Source organism: Polypterus senegalus, chromosome 6 (genome assembly GCF_016835505.1).
Source record: "Polypterus senegalus isolate Bchr_013 chromosome 6, ASM1683550v1, whole genome shotgun sequence".
In the NCBI taxonomy this organism is placed as follows: Eukaryota; Metazoa; Chordata; class Cladistia; order Polypteriformes; family Polypteridae; genus Polypterus; species Polypterus senegalus.
Genome location: NC_053159.1, coordinates 86726870 through 86750445, shown reverse-complemented (window position 1 = coordinate 86750445; position 23576 = coordinate 86726870). Strand labels below are relative to the sequence as shown.

Here is a 23576-nt window from a genome sequence, read left to right as displayed (position 1 = left end):
AGTTAATATTTGTTATCATTGTTAAAGATGGTAATAACTGTAATTTCATAATTGCTGTGCAAGTTTTTGAATGATCAATAAATGCTTATTTTCATGGAGTTTATAACATTTACATAATTTACAGGCTTCAGTGGGGTTAATTTGTACATATTCTAAAGTAGTTATGTCAGTTGTGGAAATAGTCCTTTGGAGACTAGTCCAGCTTTGCCAGATTCTAATAAACACCAGGAACTTCCTTTTGCTTTTATAGCATCAAGGACCCCATTGTAGGATCTGATCTGTGTTGCTTTTGTTTTTTATTTCCCTTTTCTATCACTCCACCACACCTAAGGGAAGTTCCTTTTACTTAAATTATTCTTTTTCATTTTTGCATGAACTCTTTGCAGTACTAATATGAAATTATGTACCTAAATACATTTCTGCTAATTGAACTTTAATTAAACCAGTTTTGTTAACATTTTTCCGTTTTCGTTTTAGGAGCAATGCCTTTGCAAACATCATCTTTTTATAGCAGCAGAGGGATTTCAAAGGACTACTGTCAGGGCAGTTCCATGTTAGAACGGTAATAATAGCTACTAAATGGTAATATGTTTACTTTGGTTTAGTTGGTATCAAATATGTTTAACTAGAATAATGTAGATCAGCACAAGTTGTGTTATGTGTAATGGATCGAGTGTCTTCGGTTCTGCTACAAGTAGTTAATCATGTTGATTTTGCATGTTCTTAACTTTGTCTATCTGGATTTTCCTAAGAAATTCTAAAAGATGTTAATGTTAAGCTGAGTGGTGATTTAAATTTGGTCTCGTTGTGAGAGCAAATATGGGGGTCTTCATGAATCATTACTACCTTGGACTGGCACCCATCCCCGGTGCTGGTTCCTGCCATGATAAATTCTGGCTTCCCACAGCCCTGACTTAGATAAAGCACATTTGAGATTGTTTTACTGGAAATGGTCTGATAATGGTAAACGTGCATGGGAGGTGAACTCCTTAATTTATCTTTTCTTTACTTCTGGCTGACTGAAATACATATGTCGTAGGAGTTTTCCATTGTAGTACAAGCCCTTGTGAAAATCACACTTGAAATGAATTGCAAGGCTTACAGACACCAGGCGTTGAAAGCACATTGGTATTAATGATGTGGTATGTATAAATAATGAAGGCTGTGGGAAGGTATTTTTTCACAAGGACAATATAAGCACAAAATAAGCTAAATTTAAAATGATGCATCTGGAATGTGCGACCATAGGATAAAGAGAGACCGACAAACCCTTCCTACCATTTTTCCACACTGCATTGGATCTCTGTCTGCTTGAATCAGAGGAAATCTGTCCACCAATAAAATAGTGTCATGTGTATCAGGATTAAGCATAATGCACAAAATGCCATAGTACCCAACTATGCTGTAACTTGCTGTCAGAGCAGACCTTTCATTCATCTTATTTGGGAGCAATCCAGCATTACCCATTATAATGGATAGCAGACCAGTGCTTTAATTCTCGCTCCAGCTCTTTGTCCCTTCCGTCTTTAGGTAAATCGCTCCTTTGGCAGGAGGAACTACTTAGCCTGTTGGGATCACAGTGCTAGCAGCTGATTATGATACTGTTCAACACATCCTTTTTTCAGTGTGTCCTATCTCTCAATTATAAAAGAAAATCTGTAGACAAGACGAGACTATTGCCAAGAGATTGTTTCAAGTTGGTAGAGGGTGTCCCATCCTCCTCTCAACCATTTCTGGATAAGGGCCCATGGCCTCGGTCCTCTCACGTCTCATTTGTGTGATTGCTTTTGTCAGACACAGTTCTTGTGGTCTCAGCTCTTATACATTTTTTACATTTTACTCACTTTAAGTTCCCAACAAAAGATGACTTATTATGTCCAAATTTAATCCTGAAGGGTTATCACCAGAAAAAAATGAATATGGGGCAATCCTAGCACGGAGAAACGATGAAGTCAAACGAATTAACGTGAAAATTGTCAAACTGTTACAGGACAAATTGGTTAAATGTGTATCAATAGACTATGCTGAAAATGTTGGTGGTGATAGTGTGGAAGATGAAAACATCAGCTTACAATATCCTATAGATATCTATAACCGTTAACATTGTCCAGTCCTTTCACTGGCCGAATTACTGTTGATAAAAGGATGTATTGTAATTTTATTGCGTAATTTATGTATGAGTGATGGGCTATGGCAGTAGGACAAGATTAATTGTATTCAAAATTGGTTGAACAATTCTGGTATGTAAAATTTTAACAGGCAACAAGAAGGGTAATGTAGTACATCTTCCGTGGAAAACATTAGACACCAAAGATCTTGCTATTCGTAATAAAAAATTTACAGTTTCCAGTTAGAATAGCTTTTGATAGTTAACAAATCACAGAGAGAAACATTTGAAAAAGTCGGTTTATTTATTACTGTAGAGAAAAAGAAACAATATTCACTCATAGGCAGTAATATGTTGCATTGTCACGATGTAAGTCCAAACTCAGGATCAAAATTCAATGCGATGTTGAACAAAATTTAATTCCAAATATTGTTTTTACTGAAGTTTTACAGTAAAAATGTAAGTTTAAAACGTATTTGGGTGTTAATTTCAAAACCAAACGAACACGTATAACGCAACAAATACCTCTAATGCAACATTAAACAATTTTCTTTCAATTTATTATGTTTTACTGTTTTTTACTGTGGTTAATTACTCGCTGTAATATAAAATAGTTAGTTCTGTTTTGCATATGTAACATTGTATATCCGCTTCCCCATATGTGAGCAGCAGATGGCTAGAGCATAGCACCTGCTGGGGGTTGGCAAGAGAAGCGAGCAGGACCCCTTAGTGTTTTAAGATATAGAAGATGAAGGATACCTCTCAGACTCTTCTTTGTGCTCCCTGTGACTTTTCTCAAGTTAGATCTTGCATGAAAGCCAGTTAAGGTGAAACCGGCACTATGATGGCAACATCAGATTATTTGTAAATTTAAAATCTATTTATTTGATTTCTGGTGGCAACTTTCAGTGACAAGCCAGAAGCCACATCAAATTAAACCCAATAATAAATACTAATGCAATGCCCTCCATAATTTTTGGAACAAAGACACATTTTCCCCCTTCTGCTCCACTGTTTAAAATTATAAATCAAACACGATGTGATTAAAATGTACATCGCAGTCACACCATGTTTCATTGCTTCATTAGTGCAACCATAAGATGACTAGGCTTGCCTCTGCACTTTGGAGTTTGTAGTTGCTATTGTTCAACATGAGGACAAAAGCTGAGCCAATACAAGTCAAAGAAGGCATAATGAGTCTGAAAAACAAGAATAAAACCATCAGAGACATTAGTAAAATTTTAAGATTACCTAAATCAACTACCTGGAAAATCATTAAGAAGAAAGAACACCCTGGTGTGCTCACTCATCACAAAAGGACTGGTAGGCCAAGGAAGACCTCCACTGCTGATGAGAGTTGAATCCTCACTATAGTAAAGAAAAAGCCCCAAATGCCTGTTCGACAGATCCGAAACAGTTTTCTGGAGGCAGATGTGTATATGGAAGAGACTACTATCCGGAGAAGACTTCATGAACAGAAATACAGAGTCCACACTGCAAGATGCAAACGTATAATTATCCACAAAAACAGGATGACCAGTTTGTGAAAAAGCACTTAAAAGAGCCTGCAGAATTCTGGAAAAAGTTGTTATGGACAGATGAGACAAAGATGAACCTGTATCAAAGTGGAAGCATAAAGGAACTGCCCAGGATCCAATGCATACCTCCTCATCTGTTAAACATGGTGGTAGGGATATTATGGCATTGGGTATGTATGGCTGCCACAGGTACTGGCACACTTATCTTCAATGATGATATAAGTGCTGATGGCTGTCACACAAAGAATTCTGAATTATATAGAAACATCTGCTCAAGTTCCAGTAAATGCCTTCAAATTCATTGGATGGTGCTTCATCCTACAACAAAATAGTGATCCTGAACATACTTCTATGGCAACACAGGAGTTTTTCAGTGCTAAAAATTGGAAAATTCTTGAAAGGCCAAGACCGTAGACATTCAATTTAAATTCAGTCGCGCTTGCCTTCCATACTCTGAAGAGACAACCCAAGGGGGCAAGATCTGAAGCAAGCTGGACCTGAGGAGCCTTGGCAGAGCATCACCAGGGAAGGTCCTCAGCACCTTGTGATGTCTATGAATCACAGACTTCAAGCAGTCATTGCATGCAAGGAATATGCAACAAAGTGCTAAATATAACTGCTTTATTATAGCTCCCATCGCTATGTCCTAAACATTAAACCCACTAAACATGGGTGGACCATGTAGAAAATGTGTTATCATTTCTACATAGTGTGACTGAAATGTATGCAAATACCCTTAAATTCTGCAATTTACAGCTTAATCATGTCTGAATTTTTTGATTTATAAGTTTAAACTGTGGAGCAGAGGGGATAAATCGAGAGAAATTTTGTCTTTATCCCAAACATTATGAAGGGTAATATAACTAGTAAAATAAGTTCAAAAACAAAAAGCAAAACAAATGGAGGACACTGAGCTTTTGTAAAAAGCTACCTGCACAGCACCCTAGAATAGTGAACAATGCATCAATAAAGAGGAGTAAGTAAATCTGAAAAAAAAAAATATGATTGGACTACGTTTGGGGACGTGGGGATAAAAATAAAAGGTGTTTATAAGTGCAGGAAAACTAACCAAAAAGGAGCTTGAGTTGTTCTCAACATGCGTACTGCATCTAGAATGTCAGACTTCTTTTAGATAAACCAAAAAAAAAAGAAAAATTGTTGGTAGTTAAAATGCATACATGTACAGCAGATTTGACAAACATTTCAATCAGTTTAGAAAAATACACATATAGTCCATCTTTATTTTATATAACACCCTTCATATAAGCGCATCATCACAGGGTGCTTTTAAAAGAAGCAAGAATGCATTTCATCTCAAGTAAAAATGCAAAATCTATCATTGCTTGACAAATGAGGACCCACAACAACATGCCTTTATAAGTAATAGCAGTAAGAAATAACACAGATGTAACACATCACATGTGGATCACAACTAGCATTGTTGTAGAAGTTTTAAATTAGAAAATATGTTTAAAGGGAAAACCAGTTAACACTTGAGGAACAAAGGGTGAAATTTTAAGCATAATTTTAATGTGCCCTCTGAAGTTTCTTAAGCAAACATATATCTAATTGGAAAATCTGCACAATTTAATCAAAAAATCATTTTGTGATTATTTTGACACTTTTTGCGATTTTAAACTGCTGCAATATGCAAGTATGGGAATTACCATTTTGCATTGCAGCTTCAAAACTAAATGGGATAAATGAACGCACCAAGATGATATATGCCAGTATATATTTATCAACTCAAAAAGCTTTTCAAATAACAAACCACAACTTAAATTATTGAACACCTGGTGCCAAACAAAGAAACAAAGAGTAAATTACTTTACTTTATTTTGTATATTAAAATTAAAATAATTACATTAATTGATTAAAGTAAGTAAAGTGTAAAAAAAAAACACTTGCACATACATGCTAAGTTCTCAGTTTGTACACCATGTTTTAAAGAATTATCTAGTAAATGAGAAAGTAAACTCTTCTAAATGAAAAACTGCATTATATTTACATACCAAGTGTAGAGACATGGACAGAACATTAGGAAACATGTAAGTCTGGAATATGTACTCAAGCAGCACAGATTCTGTGTGAACCATATAATAATATAACAGAATGTGAAATGTTTAATTAGTTGTTTTGAGGTGCTTTCTTTTGCATCAACATATTCTAGCTTTAATTTTTCTTTTTGCATATGAATAAAGAGAATATTCTCTTTAGTTATTTGTGGAATTTCTGCATATTTCTGCACAATATGTTGTCTAAGTATTACTAATACTTTCATGTATATAGAACAAATGATCCTTTTTTTTTGTTTTGGAAGGTCTGTTAATGGAAGTCCGGTTCAGTCAACTAAAAGGAGTTTGGGTTTCATGACCCAGTCTGTTCCATTTAAAAAAGTGAAATTAAGTCATGATTACACAGGATGGACCAAACCAAAAAATTCTTCTCTTGTACAGTCCCAGCCTCAGCTTCAAGGGTAAAATTTTTATTTATTTATTTGAATATGCAGTTCCATAAAAAATATTTAGACCCCATAAATAGTCTGCATAACAAATATTGTACTGAGATTTTCTGTCTCTGATATTTCTATTCCAAAGCCATGCTAATCTAAATTTTAAATTTGTGCCCCTCCACCCTTAAAATCTCAAGAAGAATACATGGTTTTTGCATAATGGCAAATAGTTGGTATTTATGAGAGAGTGCCTTAGATCTGTGAAAGATAACTGTGTTTTAAGTAGATTCGTCAAAGCTAAAGGTTACAATGTTTGAATCTTTAGTTTGTAGTATTTTAAGTTTGTTTCTAGTACTAGGGTGTTGTACCGTGTTAGCCATTATGAATGTAGTGAAAAATCAAGCAAAATAACACCTTTTATTGGCTAACTAAAAAGATTACAATATGCAAGCTTTCGAGGCAACTCGGGCATATTGTAATCTGTTTAGTTAGCCAATAAAAAGTGTCATTTTGCTTGACTTTTCACTAAGTTTGTTTCTATAAATTTAAGGATAATATAACAGTTGTTTTAGATTAGTAGGTTTGAGTATTTTATTCAGTATAAGGAGAAAGTAAATCCTTTGTTCTTGTACAATATAGTTACAAAATAGTGATGTACAGTATGTAGGGAAAATATTGAGATCCAAACTGAACCGTTGCAAACATTAAAAAGAAAGCAAAAAGTCAGTACTGCTGAGAAGATTTCACACATATTGAAAATCATGAGCAAGATGCATAGCTTAACCTCATTCTTGTGTGTATCCAATATGTGTCATGATTAATTATGTAAAATGCAGCATTTAAGTCTTCAAGCATTTTTTCTTTGCATATAGGTTTTCCAATTTGGGTAATACATGCTACATGAATGCAATTCTACAATCCCTTTTTTGTCTCCAGTCATTTTCAAATGACTTACTAAAACAAGGGATTCCATGGAAAAGGGTTCCACCAAATTCACTACTCAGGTACTAATGTGATGATGTAATTGATATTTCTTTGTTAAGCTTGGAAGGAGAGGAGGTATGACATTTGCCTTCTTGTGTGTGAAAGTTATGGTTTTATTTGAAAACTTTTAAAGCTACTTCATTTTGCACCACACGCAAGATATTTACGTAGTGTGTTGAACTCATCATTTTAATACTTACTGTTAAAGTTGTAACGAACTTCAAAAACTGCATTTACTGTATCTTGCTAAGATACTGTATTTATTATACATCATTTTCAGGTTTATGCTTATGTATATGGTCATCAAAATAATTTTATTAAATGAATAACTGAACTCATGTTTCATTATATTTTACATTAGCTTCAGTTTCCTTTGTAAGCTGAAGAGATACAAAGTCTGTGCTTCTTTCTGGGTCACTTTTACACACTAGTACTTCATGCACCTCAACCTTGCCTACTCCTTTTATCTCAAGTTGGTAGGCAGACTTAATAATAAAACTGCTTCTTAATAAATTAAAAGATCACAGATCAAAAATGTGTACTGGGAAACACTAGCTTCTAAATTTATTAGAACAGGAAAGCAAAGAGCACAGAACTTTTTGTGAATTCTTGATTTGAGTACCTGATGAACTGCTTATTTCATAACTGTTAATTTTGGCAGGCGTTTTTCTCACCTCCTTGCCAAAAAAGATTTATGTAGCCCGGATGTTAAGAAGGAGCTCTTAAAGAAAGTAAAAAGTGCAATTTCCACTACAGCTGAGAGATTTTCTGGCTACATGCAAAATGTAAGTATAGTTTGTTGAAATGCCATCATGCATTTGAAAACTCTGTCTTTAGTCTTTTTTAACATGAGAGGATCCCATTATTGTCTTATACAGAAGTATCCCGGTGCTATTCGTATTTTCATGCTTTGTGATGGATGTTTTTGTATTTTTGCTTCAGTAAAAACTATGAAAATCGATTTCCAAATAGATTCTGATTTTTTTTTTTTTTTACTGGCTTTGTCATTTTTTTTGGAGTGCAGGGAGATTGATTTTGGAAGAAAATGAATGTGGGTGTTTGTACAGTCGTCCTGTGAGTATCTGGGACCCTGTCTGGGGTTGATTACTGCCCTGCACAGTCAAGATAGACTTAGGAAACTGCAACCAAAAAGTGAATGGAAAATGGATTGACTTTCAGTTTAGCCACTTTTTGTTTTCCGATTTTTTCTTAAAGGTGTGTAAAGCAAAGTAATAGTAAAGTTACCTTCCTAGATTTTTTTGATTATTGGAGTGTAGCAAGAAATATTGTTTTACTAAGACAATACTAAATATTAATTTACTAAGTTGAAAAGACCCTGTGGCATGCAAGATTTGGTTTGTTAGCAATATAATTTAACTGGCACTGGGTGAAGAAGACTGTTGAATAATTACATAACAACAATTGAAACCAGAATGTGTTATGCCTACTTGGAGAAATATTTTTTGTTCTCTGGCCCTCTGACTTTAGCTTTAGGGGACTTATTTAAGCAAGAAATTTAGGGGTGATGGGGTTATGTCCTCACTCCTCAAAACTGTCAATACTGTTTTTTTTTATGGCAAGCAACTGGCAGGTGCAGGATGAAGTCAAGTATATGTGTTGACTACCCTTGGCTGCTCTCACAGTTCTAGACTATTCAAAAACCTACATACTGCTTAAAGAGTAGAGAAGCTAGAGTAGTCAGTACCTATTTGTTTTAATTATTATCTTAATCTTAAAACTCCAAGTAATTTTTAAAATGTTTTGTAGGATGCTCATGAATTCCTAAGTCAGTGCTTAGATCAGCTCAAGGAAGATGTTGAAAAAGTCAATAAAAGCTGTAAAAGTGATTTCCAGCCTGTGGAAGAAGTACAAATGGGTCGACCAGGAGAAGTGGCTGCTTCACGAATTTATACTTGCCCTGTTGTTGCCAATATGGAATTTGAGGTGCAGCACAACATTACCTGCAGAGTGTAAGAAATGCTTCTTGTAACTGTTAAGAGATATTTTTTGTTGGTCTTTAGAAACTTCTTTTGTAACCCTTTTTCTTCTTTTAATTTAGCTGTGGAGAAACTGTTACAAAGAGGGAACAATTTAATGATTTGTCGATTGATCTGCCTCGTCGAAAACAAACTCTTCCACTGAGATCCATTCAGGATTCCCTTGACCTTTTTTTTAGGGTGTGTATCCATTTATTTGTGTGGTGTTTGTCATAGGCTAAGGGGAAGGTGTTGGGGGATGGTTCACTAATAAATGCAACTGTGTGTCTGTCATGCAGTGAGTGGGCTGATTATCAATAGAAATAGTGTTTCCTTTACTGTACTTGGTGCTTGTTGTTAAGAATAGTTTCTTATTAAATTAGTGTTAAAATAATAATCCTGTGCTGCCACGTTCAGTTTGGTGCTTGTTTACTTGCACTTTGTTGCACATGATACATGTTAATATAGGATAACAAGGTGGACAAAGCTGATACCAGTTTTTACTAAATAACAGCTTTGGGTAATTTATAGTAACACCTAGCAGTTATGTGGCAAATGTAGGATTAATTGTGAACACCACAACTGGGTTTCAAAAGAATATGATGATTATATAGTTTTGCCATTGTTTCAGATATTTAAAACAACTCGGTTGGTGGGACAGCAGGAAATCTGTCATCACAGGTAGATTGTGAGTCATACTGGGAACAGTATCTCACTTCTTTGCACCACTCATAGGCTAATCTATATAAACTGCTCAAAAAAATTAAAGGAACACTTTGAAAATACATCAGATCTCAATGGGAAAAAAAAACTGCTGAATCTCTCTACTGATATGGACTGGGTAATGTGTTAGGAATGAAAGGATGCCACATCATTTGATTGATTCTCGGGGTGTCTTTGAATTCAGCCCTCTGTAGGTTGATAATTTTTATTTCAAAGTGAAAAAATATTGCGGCAGGCTAGTCCATTTTGACGAAATTTAATTGCAGCAACTCCAAATCGCACTCAGTATTTTGTATAGCCCCCACATGCTTGTATGCATGTCTACTCCTAATGAGACAACGGATGGTGTCCTGGGGGATCTCCTCCCAGATCTGGACAAGGGCATCACTGAGCTCCTGGACAGTCTGAGATGCAACCTGGTGGCGTCGGATGGACTGAAACATAATGTCCCAGAGGTGCTCTAGTGGATTTAGGTCAGGTGAGCATGGGGACCAGTCAATGGTATCAATTCCTTCATCCTCCAGGAACTGCCTGCATGCAGTACTCTTGCCATATGAGGCCAGGCATTGTCTTGCACCGGGAGGAACACAAGACACACTGCACCAGTATAGGGTCTGACAATGGGTTCAAGGATTTCATCACGGTACCTTAATAGCAGTCAAGGTGCCGTTGTCTAGCCTGTAGAGTTCTGTGCGTCCCTCCATGGATATGCCTCCTCAGATCATCACTGACCACCCCAACAAACCAGTCATACTGAACGATGTTACAGACAGCATAATGTTCTCCACGGCTTCTCCAGACCCTTTCATGTCTGTCACATGTGTTCAGGGTGAACCTTATCTCATCTGTGAAAAGCACAGGGTGCCAGTGGTGGATCTGCCAGTTCTGATATTCTATGGCAAATGCCAATCGAGCTCCACAGTGCCGGACAGTGAGCACAGGGCCCACTAGAGGATGTCGAGCCCTCAGGCCACCCTCATGAAGTCTGTTTCTGATTGTTTGGTCAGAAACATTCACACCAGTGGCCTGCTGGAGTTGATTTTGTAGGGCTCTGGCAGTGCTCATCCTGATCCTCCTTGCCCAAAGGAGTAGATACCGGTCCTGCTGATGGGTTAAAGACCATCTACAGCCCTGTCCAGCTCTCCTAGAGTAACTGCCTGTCTCCTGAAATCTCCTCCATGCCCTTGAGACTGTGCTGGGAGACACAGCAAACCTTCTGGCAATGGCACGTATTGAGAAGGACTACCTGTGCAACCTCTTTAGGGTCCAAATATCGCCTCATGCTACCAGTAGTGACATTGACTGTAGCCAAATGCAAAACTAGTGAAGAAACAGCCAGAAAGATGAGGAGAGAAAAATGTCAGTGGCCTCCACCTGTTAAACCATTCATGTTTTGGGGGTCTTCTCATTGTTGCCACTCTGGTGCACCTGTTGTTAATTTCATTAACACCACAGCAGCTGAAACTGATTAACACCCCCCTCTACTACTTAGCTGACCAGATCAATATCCCAGAAGTTTCATTGACTTGATACTATACTCTGATTAAAAAGTGTTCCTTTAATTTTATTTATATATATATATATATATATATATATATATATATATATATATATATATATATATATATATATATATATATATAAAATTCTTTTCGCGTTTGAAATGGTAATTACGTGTGACCATGCGAAACGGAAATTACATATGACCACAGAACATATTATAATACAGGAACTAATCACTTCGTTTGTGGACGCCATTTTTATATCGTCTTTATGAATTATTATTTGTGTGCAAGTTATTTTACTGATATTGAAAAGAAATAATTACAAACACGCCGATCTATCCCATAGAAGTGCGCCCTGCGTCTCCCTCTCCCAGCCTATCTCTCTGGACTCCAGCGCTGAGCCGTCCGCCACCAGGCGCATTCTGACAGAGAAGTTTTATTTATTTGTCCACGTCACTGTCATGGAAACTGCCACATTGTAACTTTTTTTTAATTGCCAGTACTTGATAGTAGAAGAGATGAGGAAAACAGCTTTGCGTCTTTATACTTTTTAACTGCGGCGAGCTGTAAACAATGTGAAGACAAGACCACCTTCCGCGGTGACGGGTCGTGAGAACAAAGTGGACGCTGAAAGGCGTGGAATGTCGGACTCCTCCACCGGCTCGAGAGCTTCGCAGTTTCGGGCAGCGTCCACTCTTCTTGCACTGTTTGTGACACTTCAAGTGCCCCGTTGGCTCCTGGGAGAGTGGAAATCTTTACGAATGAGTGTAATTGGCGCCATCGAAGCAAGATTCTCTTTGTAAATTGTGCTGCACGACTACTTACTGTCCCTTAAGGTGAGTTTGGGTCACTAAAACCCCGCAACATTCAAGGTTGCTTTTGTGATGAATTCTTTTAACAACATGTAGGGTTTACATCTAAGAAGATGTACCAACTTCTTTATGTAAAGTATTGGACTTGGGAATTGTTGACCTTCTGCCCATTAAGCATGGAACGGCAGCGTCCACATTTCTCAGAACAATTTTTCTCTTAAATCACAGGCACGTTGTCAGGCAGAAATTTGTGGGATCACATACAAAATGTTATTTCTATACCACACCGGTCGTGTAGCGCCTTTCACAACGGATCTCTGCTGCTGTTAGTACTTACCTTTCATGTTACAGCGCCTTTAAAATGTACTTTACCCTAAAGCACTCCAGTAGTGCGCAATGTATCTTTACATCTTAAATGTTAATGTTTTACTGTTTAGTGATTTATATACTACATTTTATTTTTTTCCCTTGCACTCAATGAGCAAAGCCACTGGGTAATCAGCTAGTAAGAAATAAATTTCCTGTCACAAGTGAGCCTCAGTGTCTTAAAGATGGTACGGATATTAAGAACTATAATCCACTATAAACTACCCTTACAACACCAAGAGTCATCTTTTTTTTTTTTTTTTTTTACTATTTTTTGTCTTTAGATGGAGGAGATTGAGTATTCATGTGAAAAATGCAGTGGAAAATCTGCATCTGTTTCTCATAAGTTCAGCAAACTTCCCAGGTATGTAATTCTCTTGAGCTTTATGGTAAAATAAAGAACAGTGTCACTTCCTAAGACTATGTGAATTTCATCATTTCAGATTGTAACAAGTTTTTCAGTTGGTCTGAAATACAAAGTCATAAAGATTGTGTAACTTGTTGCACCTTGGCCTCTATCTTCCATCTGGTAAACTGCCTAAATCTTCAAGGTCCACAACTAACAACTTTCATTACTGTACTTGTTCACAAATATATTAACATAGCATACTGACTTTACAATCTGTTGCACTCCATACTCCTGTTGTATTTTTATATGCTATTTACAGTCATTTGAAAAAAGGTACAACTTCTTACAGTCCTTCGGTTTTACGTATCAGAACATAATGAAAAAAGCATCTGGGGCCTCATACATAGCGTTGTGCGTAGAATTCAGACTACAGTGAACTAACATGGCGTACGGATAAAAGTGGAAATGTTCGTACGCACAAAAAAATCCAGATGCATAAATCTGTGCGAATAGCAACTTCCACGTTGTTCCGCTACATAAATCCCGGTCAGCGTGAAAAGTAACGTGCGTGCTGTCCCACCCCAAATCCTCCTAGAATTACGCCTCTTTGAGTATGCAAATCAATATAAATAGCCCTTAAGCTCACCCTTCTTTGAAAAGACAATGGCAAAAGCAAGAGGGAAAATGGAAGAATTTCAGCGCATACTAACTGAAGGCAAGGAAACCATTACTATTTCTTCGTTTAAACAGTGGTATAAACAACAAAAGGAAGCTGATTGAGTGACATATTGTGTCGGAGAAACTCAAAAGCTCAAGTTCACAGTGCCCGAAATAAAAAAGAAGTTGTCAGATATCAAAGTCGCCATGAAAAGGCGAGTCGTAGCCCACTGTCCGAGTGTCATATGAAAGCTTATTAGGGTACAGAGGAAAAAAGAAAGGCACACAGTGTGAAAAAAGCACGAAATATCAACTTCAATCTCGAAATTTCCACTTTAATCACGTAGTTTATTTTGTCATTAAAGTAGAACATCATAAACTTCAATTTAAAATCGTTTAATTAACCAGTTTCTCAAATCACATCGTAAGTAAAGTAGCATGTTAAATGCTTTGTTTTGTATGTGTTCTTCTATGTGTGTGAATCACTAGTGCTTCTTAAACCGGCTTTTTCTACCTCCGACAGGACACAGAATCCATTACATTCGTGATATTACAACTCTCTGAATAACTAAAATACTGAGATGTATACGTGATATCATTTTCATGATGATGGGAGTTAAAGCACGTTATTAAACATGGGAACATGGTGGCCCAGTGATTGTGCGCGACCTTCGATGAAATAATTTATTGCAGCAGTACTGAGGGGCGGCTCTAGGCTCGTGGTGGCCCTGGGCAGAGGAAGAATCGGTGGCTCCTTCGCCCGCCAATGTCAATATGGTATCTTATGCACAGTGGATGGCCACGCCCGTTGCGGACACTGCATAGCCGTCTTGTGCTTATGACACAAGCGTTTAACTTTTGCCTAAATTTGCCACTGCGTTTTTAGCTGTGTCGTTATTTTCTCTTTCTGTTTTATATTCAATATATATTGGTGTGGCGGCCCCTGGAATTTGGCGGCCCTGTGCAGGTGCACAGTTTGCACATGCCCAAGGCTGCACCTGCAGTACTGTCTCTTTCAAACGTACTAACCTCAAATTCCTGTCTTTCCTTTTCTTTCTCCAAGTAATCGATTGCCACACAATCAGCTATGTAATGGACGTTAAGCCATCTGTAAGCGTATAACGCCGATTCTTCAAAACTTTTAAGGAACATTGAAATATCTTCGTAGTACATGTTTAATTATTCTGTCCTTCATGCCAGTCCCAGTGAAACATACAGTGCAAGGCAGGAACAATCCGTGAACGGAGCACCAGATCCTTGCTAGCGTAGCAACACCGTGTCCTTAACAATATAGATTATTTAAATGAAGTTTTTTTTCTGTATAATATAATAAACATATTTTGCTGCATTTCATTTTAAAAATGATATCGTCATCATATGTAAATACACTCTTTATAAGATGTCTCAGGTTGTGCAATATTATAATTGTAGTGCAAGTTTACAGTGAGGTAACTGTACTAATAAGTACTAACAGTTCTACAAGGAGCAGTTGATGGACTGATTGAGTGCGTTTAGAGTTCTTGGGATGAAACTCTTTCTGAACCGCGAGGTCCGTACAGGAAAAGTTTGAAGCGTTTGGCATATGAGAAGCAGTTCAAATACGAAACATGGCTGAGGCAGCGTGTGCTTGATGCTGTATACCGATAATTCTCTTTCCGATCAGCTTCTCCGAGTGGTGCAGTGAGAGCAATATGGAAAAAGACGATCCGCTGTGGCAACCCCTAACGGGAGCAGCTGAAAGAAGAAAAAGTGCAGTGAGAGTAACAACACTAAGGCAGCTATGGTATTTAGAATAGTTTGACCATTCCATGGACCATTATATTGTTACTGGTTAATTACAATCAGATTCAATAAACTAATAAACAATATGTGGTTAAATTCAGTGTATTTATAAAGCTACGTCAGGAAAAGAAAAGATAACCACACAGGAACAGTAGCACTGCTTTGACGCTGGGTGCCGCCAGTCTGCAAAACCGAGCGGAGAACTTGCGTACGACAGGGTATGAGGTACCGTGGAAATGTGCATGGCTTTACGCCAAGTTTAGGTTTTATACATAGAGATTTGAAAGTGTAAACGTTCTTACGCAACATTTCTGTGCGTACGTACTGTTTATACATTTATACTTGATTGAATGCAGAAAGTGAACAATTTTCTGTGCATTTGCTGTCAGGCATAGTTTTTAACAAAGCTCAATGTTCAGCTGAGAATGGTGATGGAATTTGAACATTTGCTTCTTTGTCTATGCAGCTTGTATTTATCACTAATTCTTTCTCAATAGTAGTCTCATTTATGTGAGGATCTTTTCTTAAACATCAGATTTATATGAAATTAAAACTGATGATGCAGACTTAATGCAAAATAAGTTGTATTTTTAACTTAAGTAATGTTGGGCATTATTTTCTTTATAAGTAATAATGTATACTGTATTCTGCATTATCTTTTTTTTGGTTTAAATTTAAAGTGATGTGGTAAATGTTACAGCTGAGAGATGTGTGGTAAATGTTATAGCTAAGGTTTTTACATTTAGCCAATATTTTTCTCTTTCTCTTTTTTCCAGAATTCTCATTCTTCATTTAAAGCGATATAGTTACAACGCACACCTTTCGCTTAATAGCAAGTTAGGTCAACAAGTCCTTATTCCTAAGTACCTGACCTTACTCTCGCACTGTACAGAATCTACTAGACCTCCTCTTGGTATTGGATGGAGTGCACAAAATGCAGTGTAAGTCTTTGTTTGGGAACCTGATATATTACACTTTCAGTGTTGGCTCAAAATGCATCATTGCTGCTTTCTGTTTTGAGCTGCAAAATACAGAATTTATTTTTACCCTGAGCTTACATTATAATTGCAGGATCTATCTGGAGACATTTAAATTTCACTGAAGAAATGCTTATAAAGTTTCTAGGGGGGAATCTTTGTATGTCGTTTTTACCATAGTTTTATCATACATTGGGAAGCCTCCTTTGTTACTTGTCCTTCTGACATTTAGATCTTGGTTTGATAGCCTCTAATGAGGCAGTATTTTGTCAATATAGATGTACATTTTCTTTGGTTTCTTTTTATATAATTTTTCTTCATGTTCACAAAAGTTATGAAAGTCAATATTCTAGTTAAGCCTGCTTGTTTTTTTCAGTGGGGAATCAGATGAATTGAGAATAGCTTTTTAAATACCTACAGTACTTTTTTATTCTCCATCTTCTTTCATTTTTTACTGCATAGTTTATACAGTACACATTTTCCAAGATTCTATTTCTTAATCTCCTTAGCGTTTTTCTCAAGAAAACATGTAAAAAGCATTGCATTTGAAAAATGACATTTTTTTCTACTGTAAAATAGGCACAACACTAAAACTACAAAGTCAGAAGTGTAGAAGATATAATAATGATACAAATTATAAAATAAATAATAAAAATAATGATAATACTGTATATATTGTTAAAATGTGTAATTTGTATGGTATATCTTGAAGCACAGTGAAATGCACAATCCATTGTCACAGTCAGAACAATAGTAGCGTGGTTCCTTATGGATTTTCTTTTGAACAGCATACACTGAACATGTGCGATTGACACAACGTCACTTTCGCATTCATCAGAATCGATATCGATTTCTCTGTCTGTTTCAGTTGCACTGCATGAAGAGAGATTCACTTTGTCTCACTGCTCGTGTTGCTATGAAGAGCGTGCAAAACCTGGACTGTTGAGAAATGTTTCTTATGAGACACTATTATGAGGCTGCTTACACAAGACATGCCTATATTATTTCCTGAGCATTGCTCAGCACTAACGCTGTTGGCACGTTTATAGCCCGAGTAATCCTCACTTGTAACGCTTATATGAGATGCATCTATACAGTTGCCCAAGTGACACTCGGGACTAACGCTTTTAGAACTGTTTTTACAACCTGAGTGACACTTGGATCTAAAGCTAAGGAGGTTAAAAACAATGTGCAATATATGCATATACTGTAGTTCTTAATTTATTATTTAGCACATAAAATATATTTTGGAAATACTACAGTTGACTAAAATGGTCCCTATAAATAGAAGAATCATAATAGAACTACCCATTAATAACCTATGAAATTGAGCCAGCAGAAGTATGCAAATACAGTAGATTATACAATGAAATATCCCATAACCATGATAATTTTTAATTATATCTTGATATAAATTTTTGAAGACTAATGATTGTACTACATTTTTCAGATTTCATATGACAAATAAAAATGTGTTTTACCTGCACTACAAACATATGCAGCAATAGCAATCAATTTCTTTTGTGTAATTTCTCCTTTTCTAGGTATCGAACGCTGAAAACGTCACAAGCCCTGAATTCTAATGCATTTAATCAAATTCGGTAAGTGCCTATCAGTAGTAATTAAATGTCTAAACTTTAGTTTTGTATATATTGTTCAAATACTTTGTCCTATGCGGTTCATTATAAGAGTTTTATATCTTGCAAAAACTTCAGCTTTATTGCCTAAATCTATACTAATAAAAGGCAAAGCCCTCACTGATTGACTGATTAACTCACTCACTCACTCACTCACCAATCACTAAATCTCCAACTTCCCGTGTAGGTAGAAAGCTGAAATTTGGCAGGCTTATTCCTTACAGCTTACTTACAAAAGTTAGGCAGGTTTCATTTCGAAATTCTATGCGTAACGGTCGACAACGTCCGCCATGTTGAACTTTCTTATTTATGGCCCCATCTTCATGAAATTTGGTAGGTGGCTTCCCTGCGCTAGCCGAAACCAATGCACGTACTTATTTCAGTGGTATGACGCCACTGTCGGCCGCCATATTGAACTTTCTAACGGTCTTTGTTACTTATGGGCCCATCTTCAAGAAATTTCGTACACGGGTTCCCAACGCTAACTGAATTCTACTTACGTACATTTATACGTCCATAGCCTGCAGCTCAGTCACCGTGTGAGGCGGCATTGGGTCCCCCATCCCAACGCCTCCCACGTTGTTGGCTGCCTGCCTATATAAGGCCGTCTGTCGCACCAGTCTCTACATTCCCTTCCTTGCTCCGCCACGGGATTCACGTCTCCCTGCTGATAACTACAGCATTTTTATTTAATCCACGGCTTCTCCACTGTTTTATTGTTCGTTTATTACGATTATAGTTATTGTGTAGGTGTTTTAGACTTACTTTACATTGTTCAGGTACCCATTTCCTTTATCGTTCCAACCGTACCCCCATTAACATATCTGTCGAGGTGATCACCATCGATCAAAGAACTGTCACTTACCGAGTGGTTTCCATGCCCGGGGATGGCACCTGCCTTTTCCATTCTCTTTGCTACATATCGCACGGCCATATCAGGCTCACTCTTGATATCCGGAGGAACATTGTGTCTTATGTATTGAATGACTGGGAGAGGTTCAAGGTGTGGACTGATGACGGTACAGAATATAATTATACTACACAGGAGCACTATAAGAGTGAAATGCTTAAGCCCTTCACCTATGGTTCTGCATGTGAGTTGATGGCTGCCGCTGAATTGTTCGGTTGTCACTTTCAAATGTACTGAAATGGCCAAATATTTTAAACCTTTGGACAACCGCCAATGTCTCTTACACATCTTAGATTCACAGGTGACGATTTGAGTATTGGACACTTTGATGTTTATGAATGTTTAAACTCTCAAAAGCTGGATTTGAAGTTATCGATGAAACTGGTTGTATGCTTACAACGTTTGACAGATGCCGAATGTCACTTCAACACAAGTCCTACAAATACTGTCGTAACTGAAATAAACCATGAAACTCAAAACCGATTATGACAGCAGCAATCCAAGCTGTGAGATTTGAGACAAGATTACTTTTCACATGGTCAACTGTACATTGCATGCTCAAGAGTAAGCTCAGCGCACAGCTTGGTCATATTACACCTGGAGGGCCGAACTGACAATGTGGTAAACAAAGAGATCCTTAACAAATAATTATTGGTATATTTTCCCTCAGTTTAAAAAGGTTTCATTCTCTTCTTAATAAAAATTTTAAGGCAGTACTTCGCCGCTGCGAAGCGCAGGTATTTGGCTAGTGTTATATAAATATTAATGTCTTGTTTTAATTGATCCCAATGCCCCAGTGCAATGACAGGATCACTGTGCTGTAAAAATGGATGCCATCCTTTGGATGAGACATAAATCAGAGGTCCAGACTTGCTGTGGCCATAAAAGATGTTTGGGCATCTTTTGAAAAGAGTAGGGTGTTTCTCCAATGATCTGACTAAATTGCCTGCCTTGGCCTGGTCTTTCTGGCCCCCTAATCACTCCCTGTCCCTAACTGACCATCTATCTCTGTCTCTTTCATCACTTGACACCTAATATGTGGGTAGTGAAGGGGTGAGAGCATATGAATGGTTGCTGTTGCATCATCCAGGTACATTGGTGTGGTTGAAGTGGTTCCCCAATGTCTAGGTAAAGTGCTTTGAGTAGATAAGAAAACCGCTGCATAAATGTCATTAATTAAATTTTGTCCTCAATTAATAGAGCATGCTGAACAATTGCTAATCTTTTGATTTTTTTTTTTTAACATTTTTATTTGTTGATCATCAAATAACTAAAAATGTATATCTGGGCTGCTTATAAATGTGAATGAAAAATGTGTTTTTGACCATACTTGGGAGTACTAGGCATCTGAAATGTTTTGACAGTGTAGAGAAATACAGTACAGTAAACCCCCGTTTATCGCAGTTAATCCGTTCCAGACTCTACCACGATAAATGCATTTCCGCGAAGTAGGATTCTTTATTAATAAATATAATATTTTTGCAGTTAGAGCATAGAAAACCTGTTTATGACCTTCTAAATATGTTTTTTAACATTATTAGAGCCCTCTAGACTTGAAATAACACCCTTAAGTCAAAGGTTTAAACTGTGCTCCATGACAAGACAGAGATGACAGTTCTTTCTCACAATTAAAAGAATACAAACATATCTTCCCCTTCAAAGGAGTGCGCATCAGGAGCAGAGAATGTCAGAGAGAGAGAGAGAGATAGAGAGAAAGAAAAGCAAATAATCAAAAATCAATACGTGCTGTTGGGCTTTTAAGTATGCAAAGTAGCTCGATAAAGTGGCTGCAAGGAAGGGAGCAATGTGAAGGTAGTCTTTCAGCATTTTTTAAGAGGAGCGTCCGTATCCTCTAGGCAAACAGCCTCTGTGCAAACAGCACCTCTGCTTACACCCCTTCCGTCAGGAGCAGAGAATGTCAGAGAGAGTGAGAGAGACAGGGAAAAGCAAACAATCAGAAATCAATAGGTGCTGTTAGAGCTTTTTAGTATGCGAAGCACCGCGCGGGAAGCATATCGTATATCATTGAGGAGTTTTATTTAACACGTAATACATGCTCTGATTGGGAAGCTTCTCAGCCATCTGCCAGTAGCGTCCCTTGTATGAAATCAACTGGGCAAACCAACTGAGGAAGCATGTACCATAAATTAAAAGACCCATTGTCCGCAGAAATCCGCGAACCAACGAAAAATCTGTGATATATATTTAGATATGCTTACATTTAAAATCCGCGATGGAGTGAAGCCGCAAAAGTCAAAGTGCGATATAGCGAGGGATCACTGTAAAGTGAATAATACAGCCTAATTGTAGTATAGCTGTAGTGTTGTTCATCATGTTTTAATTCTCGCATCTTAATCGTTGAATGACATAGATCATCCCTGCTTCCTTAAAGTCATTAACACAAAGCATACCAGACATGCAGTTATTGATGGTCAGTTGCCAAGTGTCACTCAAATGCGCTCACTGGCCACTTTATTAGGTACACCTTGCTAATACCGGATTGGACCCCCTTTTGCCTTCAGAACTGCAGTAATTCTTTGTGGTATAGATTCAACAAGGTACTGGAAGCATTTCTTAGAAATTTTGATCCATTTTGATATGATAGAATCATGCAATTGCTGCAGATTTGTTGACTGCACGTCCACGATGTGAATCTCCCATTTCACCACATCCCAAAGTTGCTGTATTGGATTGAGATCTGGTGACTGTGGTGGCCATTTGAGTACTCATAGCCATTGATCCATGCTTTCATGTTGTTGATTCTAAAATCTGACCCTACCATCTGAATATCAAGGCAGAAATCGAGACTCATTAGACCAGGCAATATTTTTCCAATCTTCTGTTGCCCAATTTTGGTGAGCCCATGCAAATTGTAGCTGATAAGAGTGGCACTTGGTGTGGTCACCTGCTGCTGTAGCCCATCTGCTTCAAGGTTTGGTGTGTTGTGCATTCAGAGATGCCCTTCTGCATACCTTAGTTGTAACGAGCTGTTCTTTGAGTTACTGTTGCCTTTCTGTCAGCTTGAACCAGTCTCACTATTCTCCTCTGACCTGTGGCATTAACAAGGCATTTTCATCCAGGGAACTGCTACTTACTAGATTTTTTCCCTTTTTTATATTCGTCTCTGTAAACCCTGGAGATAGTTATGCATGAAAATCTCAGTTGATCAAAAGTTTCTTAAATATTCTGACCAGCCCGTCTTGCACCAACAACCATGCCACATTGAAAATCACTTAAAACACCTTTTTTTACCCATTCTGATGCTTGGTTTGAGCATCAGCAGGTTGTCGTGACCATGTTTACAGGCCTAAATGCATTGAGTTGCTGCCATGTGGTTGGCTGATCAGACATTTTTGCGTAAACAAGCAATGGAACAAGTGTACCTAATAAAGTGGCCAGTGAGTGTAATTTTGATTAATTATTATTGTTTAACCAAGGTAGTTCAGCCGTGTCTACTAGTCACCAGTGAATATGACTACTGTTTAACTTGGCTGCTCAAATTGTGAAGACTTGTGCCTTTCGTATAAATCCTTGATACATGACACTGTTGTACTATGTAAACGTAATGTGTAAGAATTGTTAAACCAAACTGAGTGATATCTCTCAGCCCTGTATCTTAAGTTATTTTTAGACGTCCACAGTTTAATAAAATCCATTCTGCAATAAATATTGGTAGTTAATGCTTTAGATTTTGTTTAATTCATGGACATAAGTGAGGTTGTACATCCATAGATTGTAGTCTATCACAAATTTTGCAGTCTAATAGTTTTTAACCACGATATCATGCATTTCTTGCTCTTAACTGATCAACCAAAGACATTGTTGTACTGTGATATTTAAATTTACTTGTAAGTTTACAACTTTCAACAATTTTGTCTTTTGAGCCATCAGGGAATTGAAATATTTTTAAGTATCTTCATTTTCTTTAACCTTAAATTGATAACTATTGAGTTCTTAAAGAGTTTTCTTAGCTCCCATCCTCTCTGTAATATATTACACTTTTTTTTCTTGTGTGTGGTTGTATATGTCTTTTAGTTTTTCTTATGTACACTAAATGTCTTTTTAATTAATTATTTTTTAATATAAGAACAGTTGTATGATTTAACAAGGAATATAATTTACAAAGTGTAAAATTTCTATAGTTTTAATTAACAAAAATTATACAGTTACATGTGAATCCAGATCAGAAGAAATAGAAAAATAATTCAAGTTACAGATTACTTCAGCTCACAAAAAAGGAAAATAACTCAAACTCATTTGTGTAGATGAGGTGTCTTTATTTTTATAGGGTCACTATTATTAATGTTGAGTTCTACTTTTGGTAACTTTGCCGTTTTTGTCCATCAACCTAAACTCAAATTTATTAATTTAAAATAAAAACTACAACACAATAAAGTCTTGATTTGTTCTAGCATAGATGTTTTCTTCCTTTTCAGGAAATACAGTATTAAACAGACAAGCCCTAGTTTTGTCATTTTTGACTCTGATAGTGATGAAGAAGTGACTAGAAAAGCTGCTTGCCGTAGTCATCGTCGCAGTGAATCTTTACCAGAGGAAGACCGATCAGAAAAGGTGTGTGTATTTTCCTTTTGGTTAGTAAATGTAGAAACTGAGTGAAGTTTATGCTGATTAATTAATCCTCAGTCTTACCTCTGGCAATACTGGTAGTTCACCAAATATTTGGTAAGCCTCCTGTTTTATTTACATTTCTCTGTTGTAGGAAGCAGTTGTCTGACCTTTAAATGTATCTATCAAAATAACTGAGGCATGCTCATTTTAAGTAACAAAATACTTTAGAATT

At 37.0% G+C, this 23576-nt stretch overlaps 1 protein-coding gene across 2 annotated transcripts in view; it reads left to right on the top strand.

Annotated features, from left to right (window-relative positions):
* usp37 (ubiquitin specific peptidase 37) overlaps positions 1–23576 on the top strand; it is a 126768-nt gene that overhangs the window by 83440 nt on the left and 19752 nt on the right. For both annotated transcript variants that reach the window (XM_039756488.1, XM_039756487.1), the window contains exons 8-17: positions 478–562; positions 5966–6121; positions 6970–7101; positions 7743–7866; positions 8849–9051; positions 9141–9258; positions 12748–12827; positions 16028–16192; positions 17773–17829; positions 23212–23347. In XM_039756488.1, coding sequence (XP_039612422.1) covers positions 478–562; positions 5966–6121; positions 6970–7101; positions 7743–7866; positions 8849–9051; positions 9141–9258; positions 12748–12827; positions 16028–16192; positions 17773–17829; positions 23212–23347 — 1256 coding nt within the window. The remainder of the gene's footprint in view (positions 1–477; positions 563–5965; positions 6122–6969; positions 7102–7742; positions 7867–8848; positions 9052–9140; positions 9259–12747; positions 12828–16027; positions 16193–17772; positions 17830–23211; positions 23348–23576) is intronic.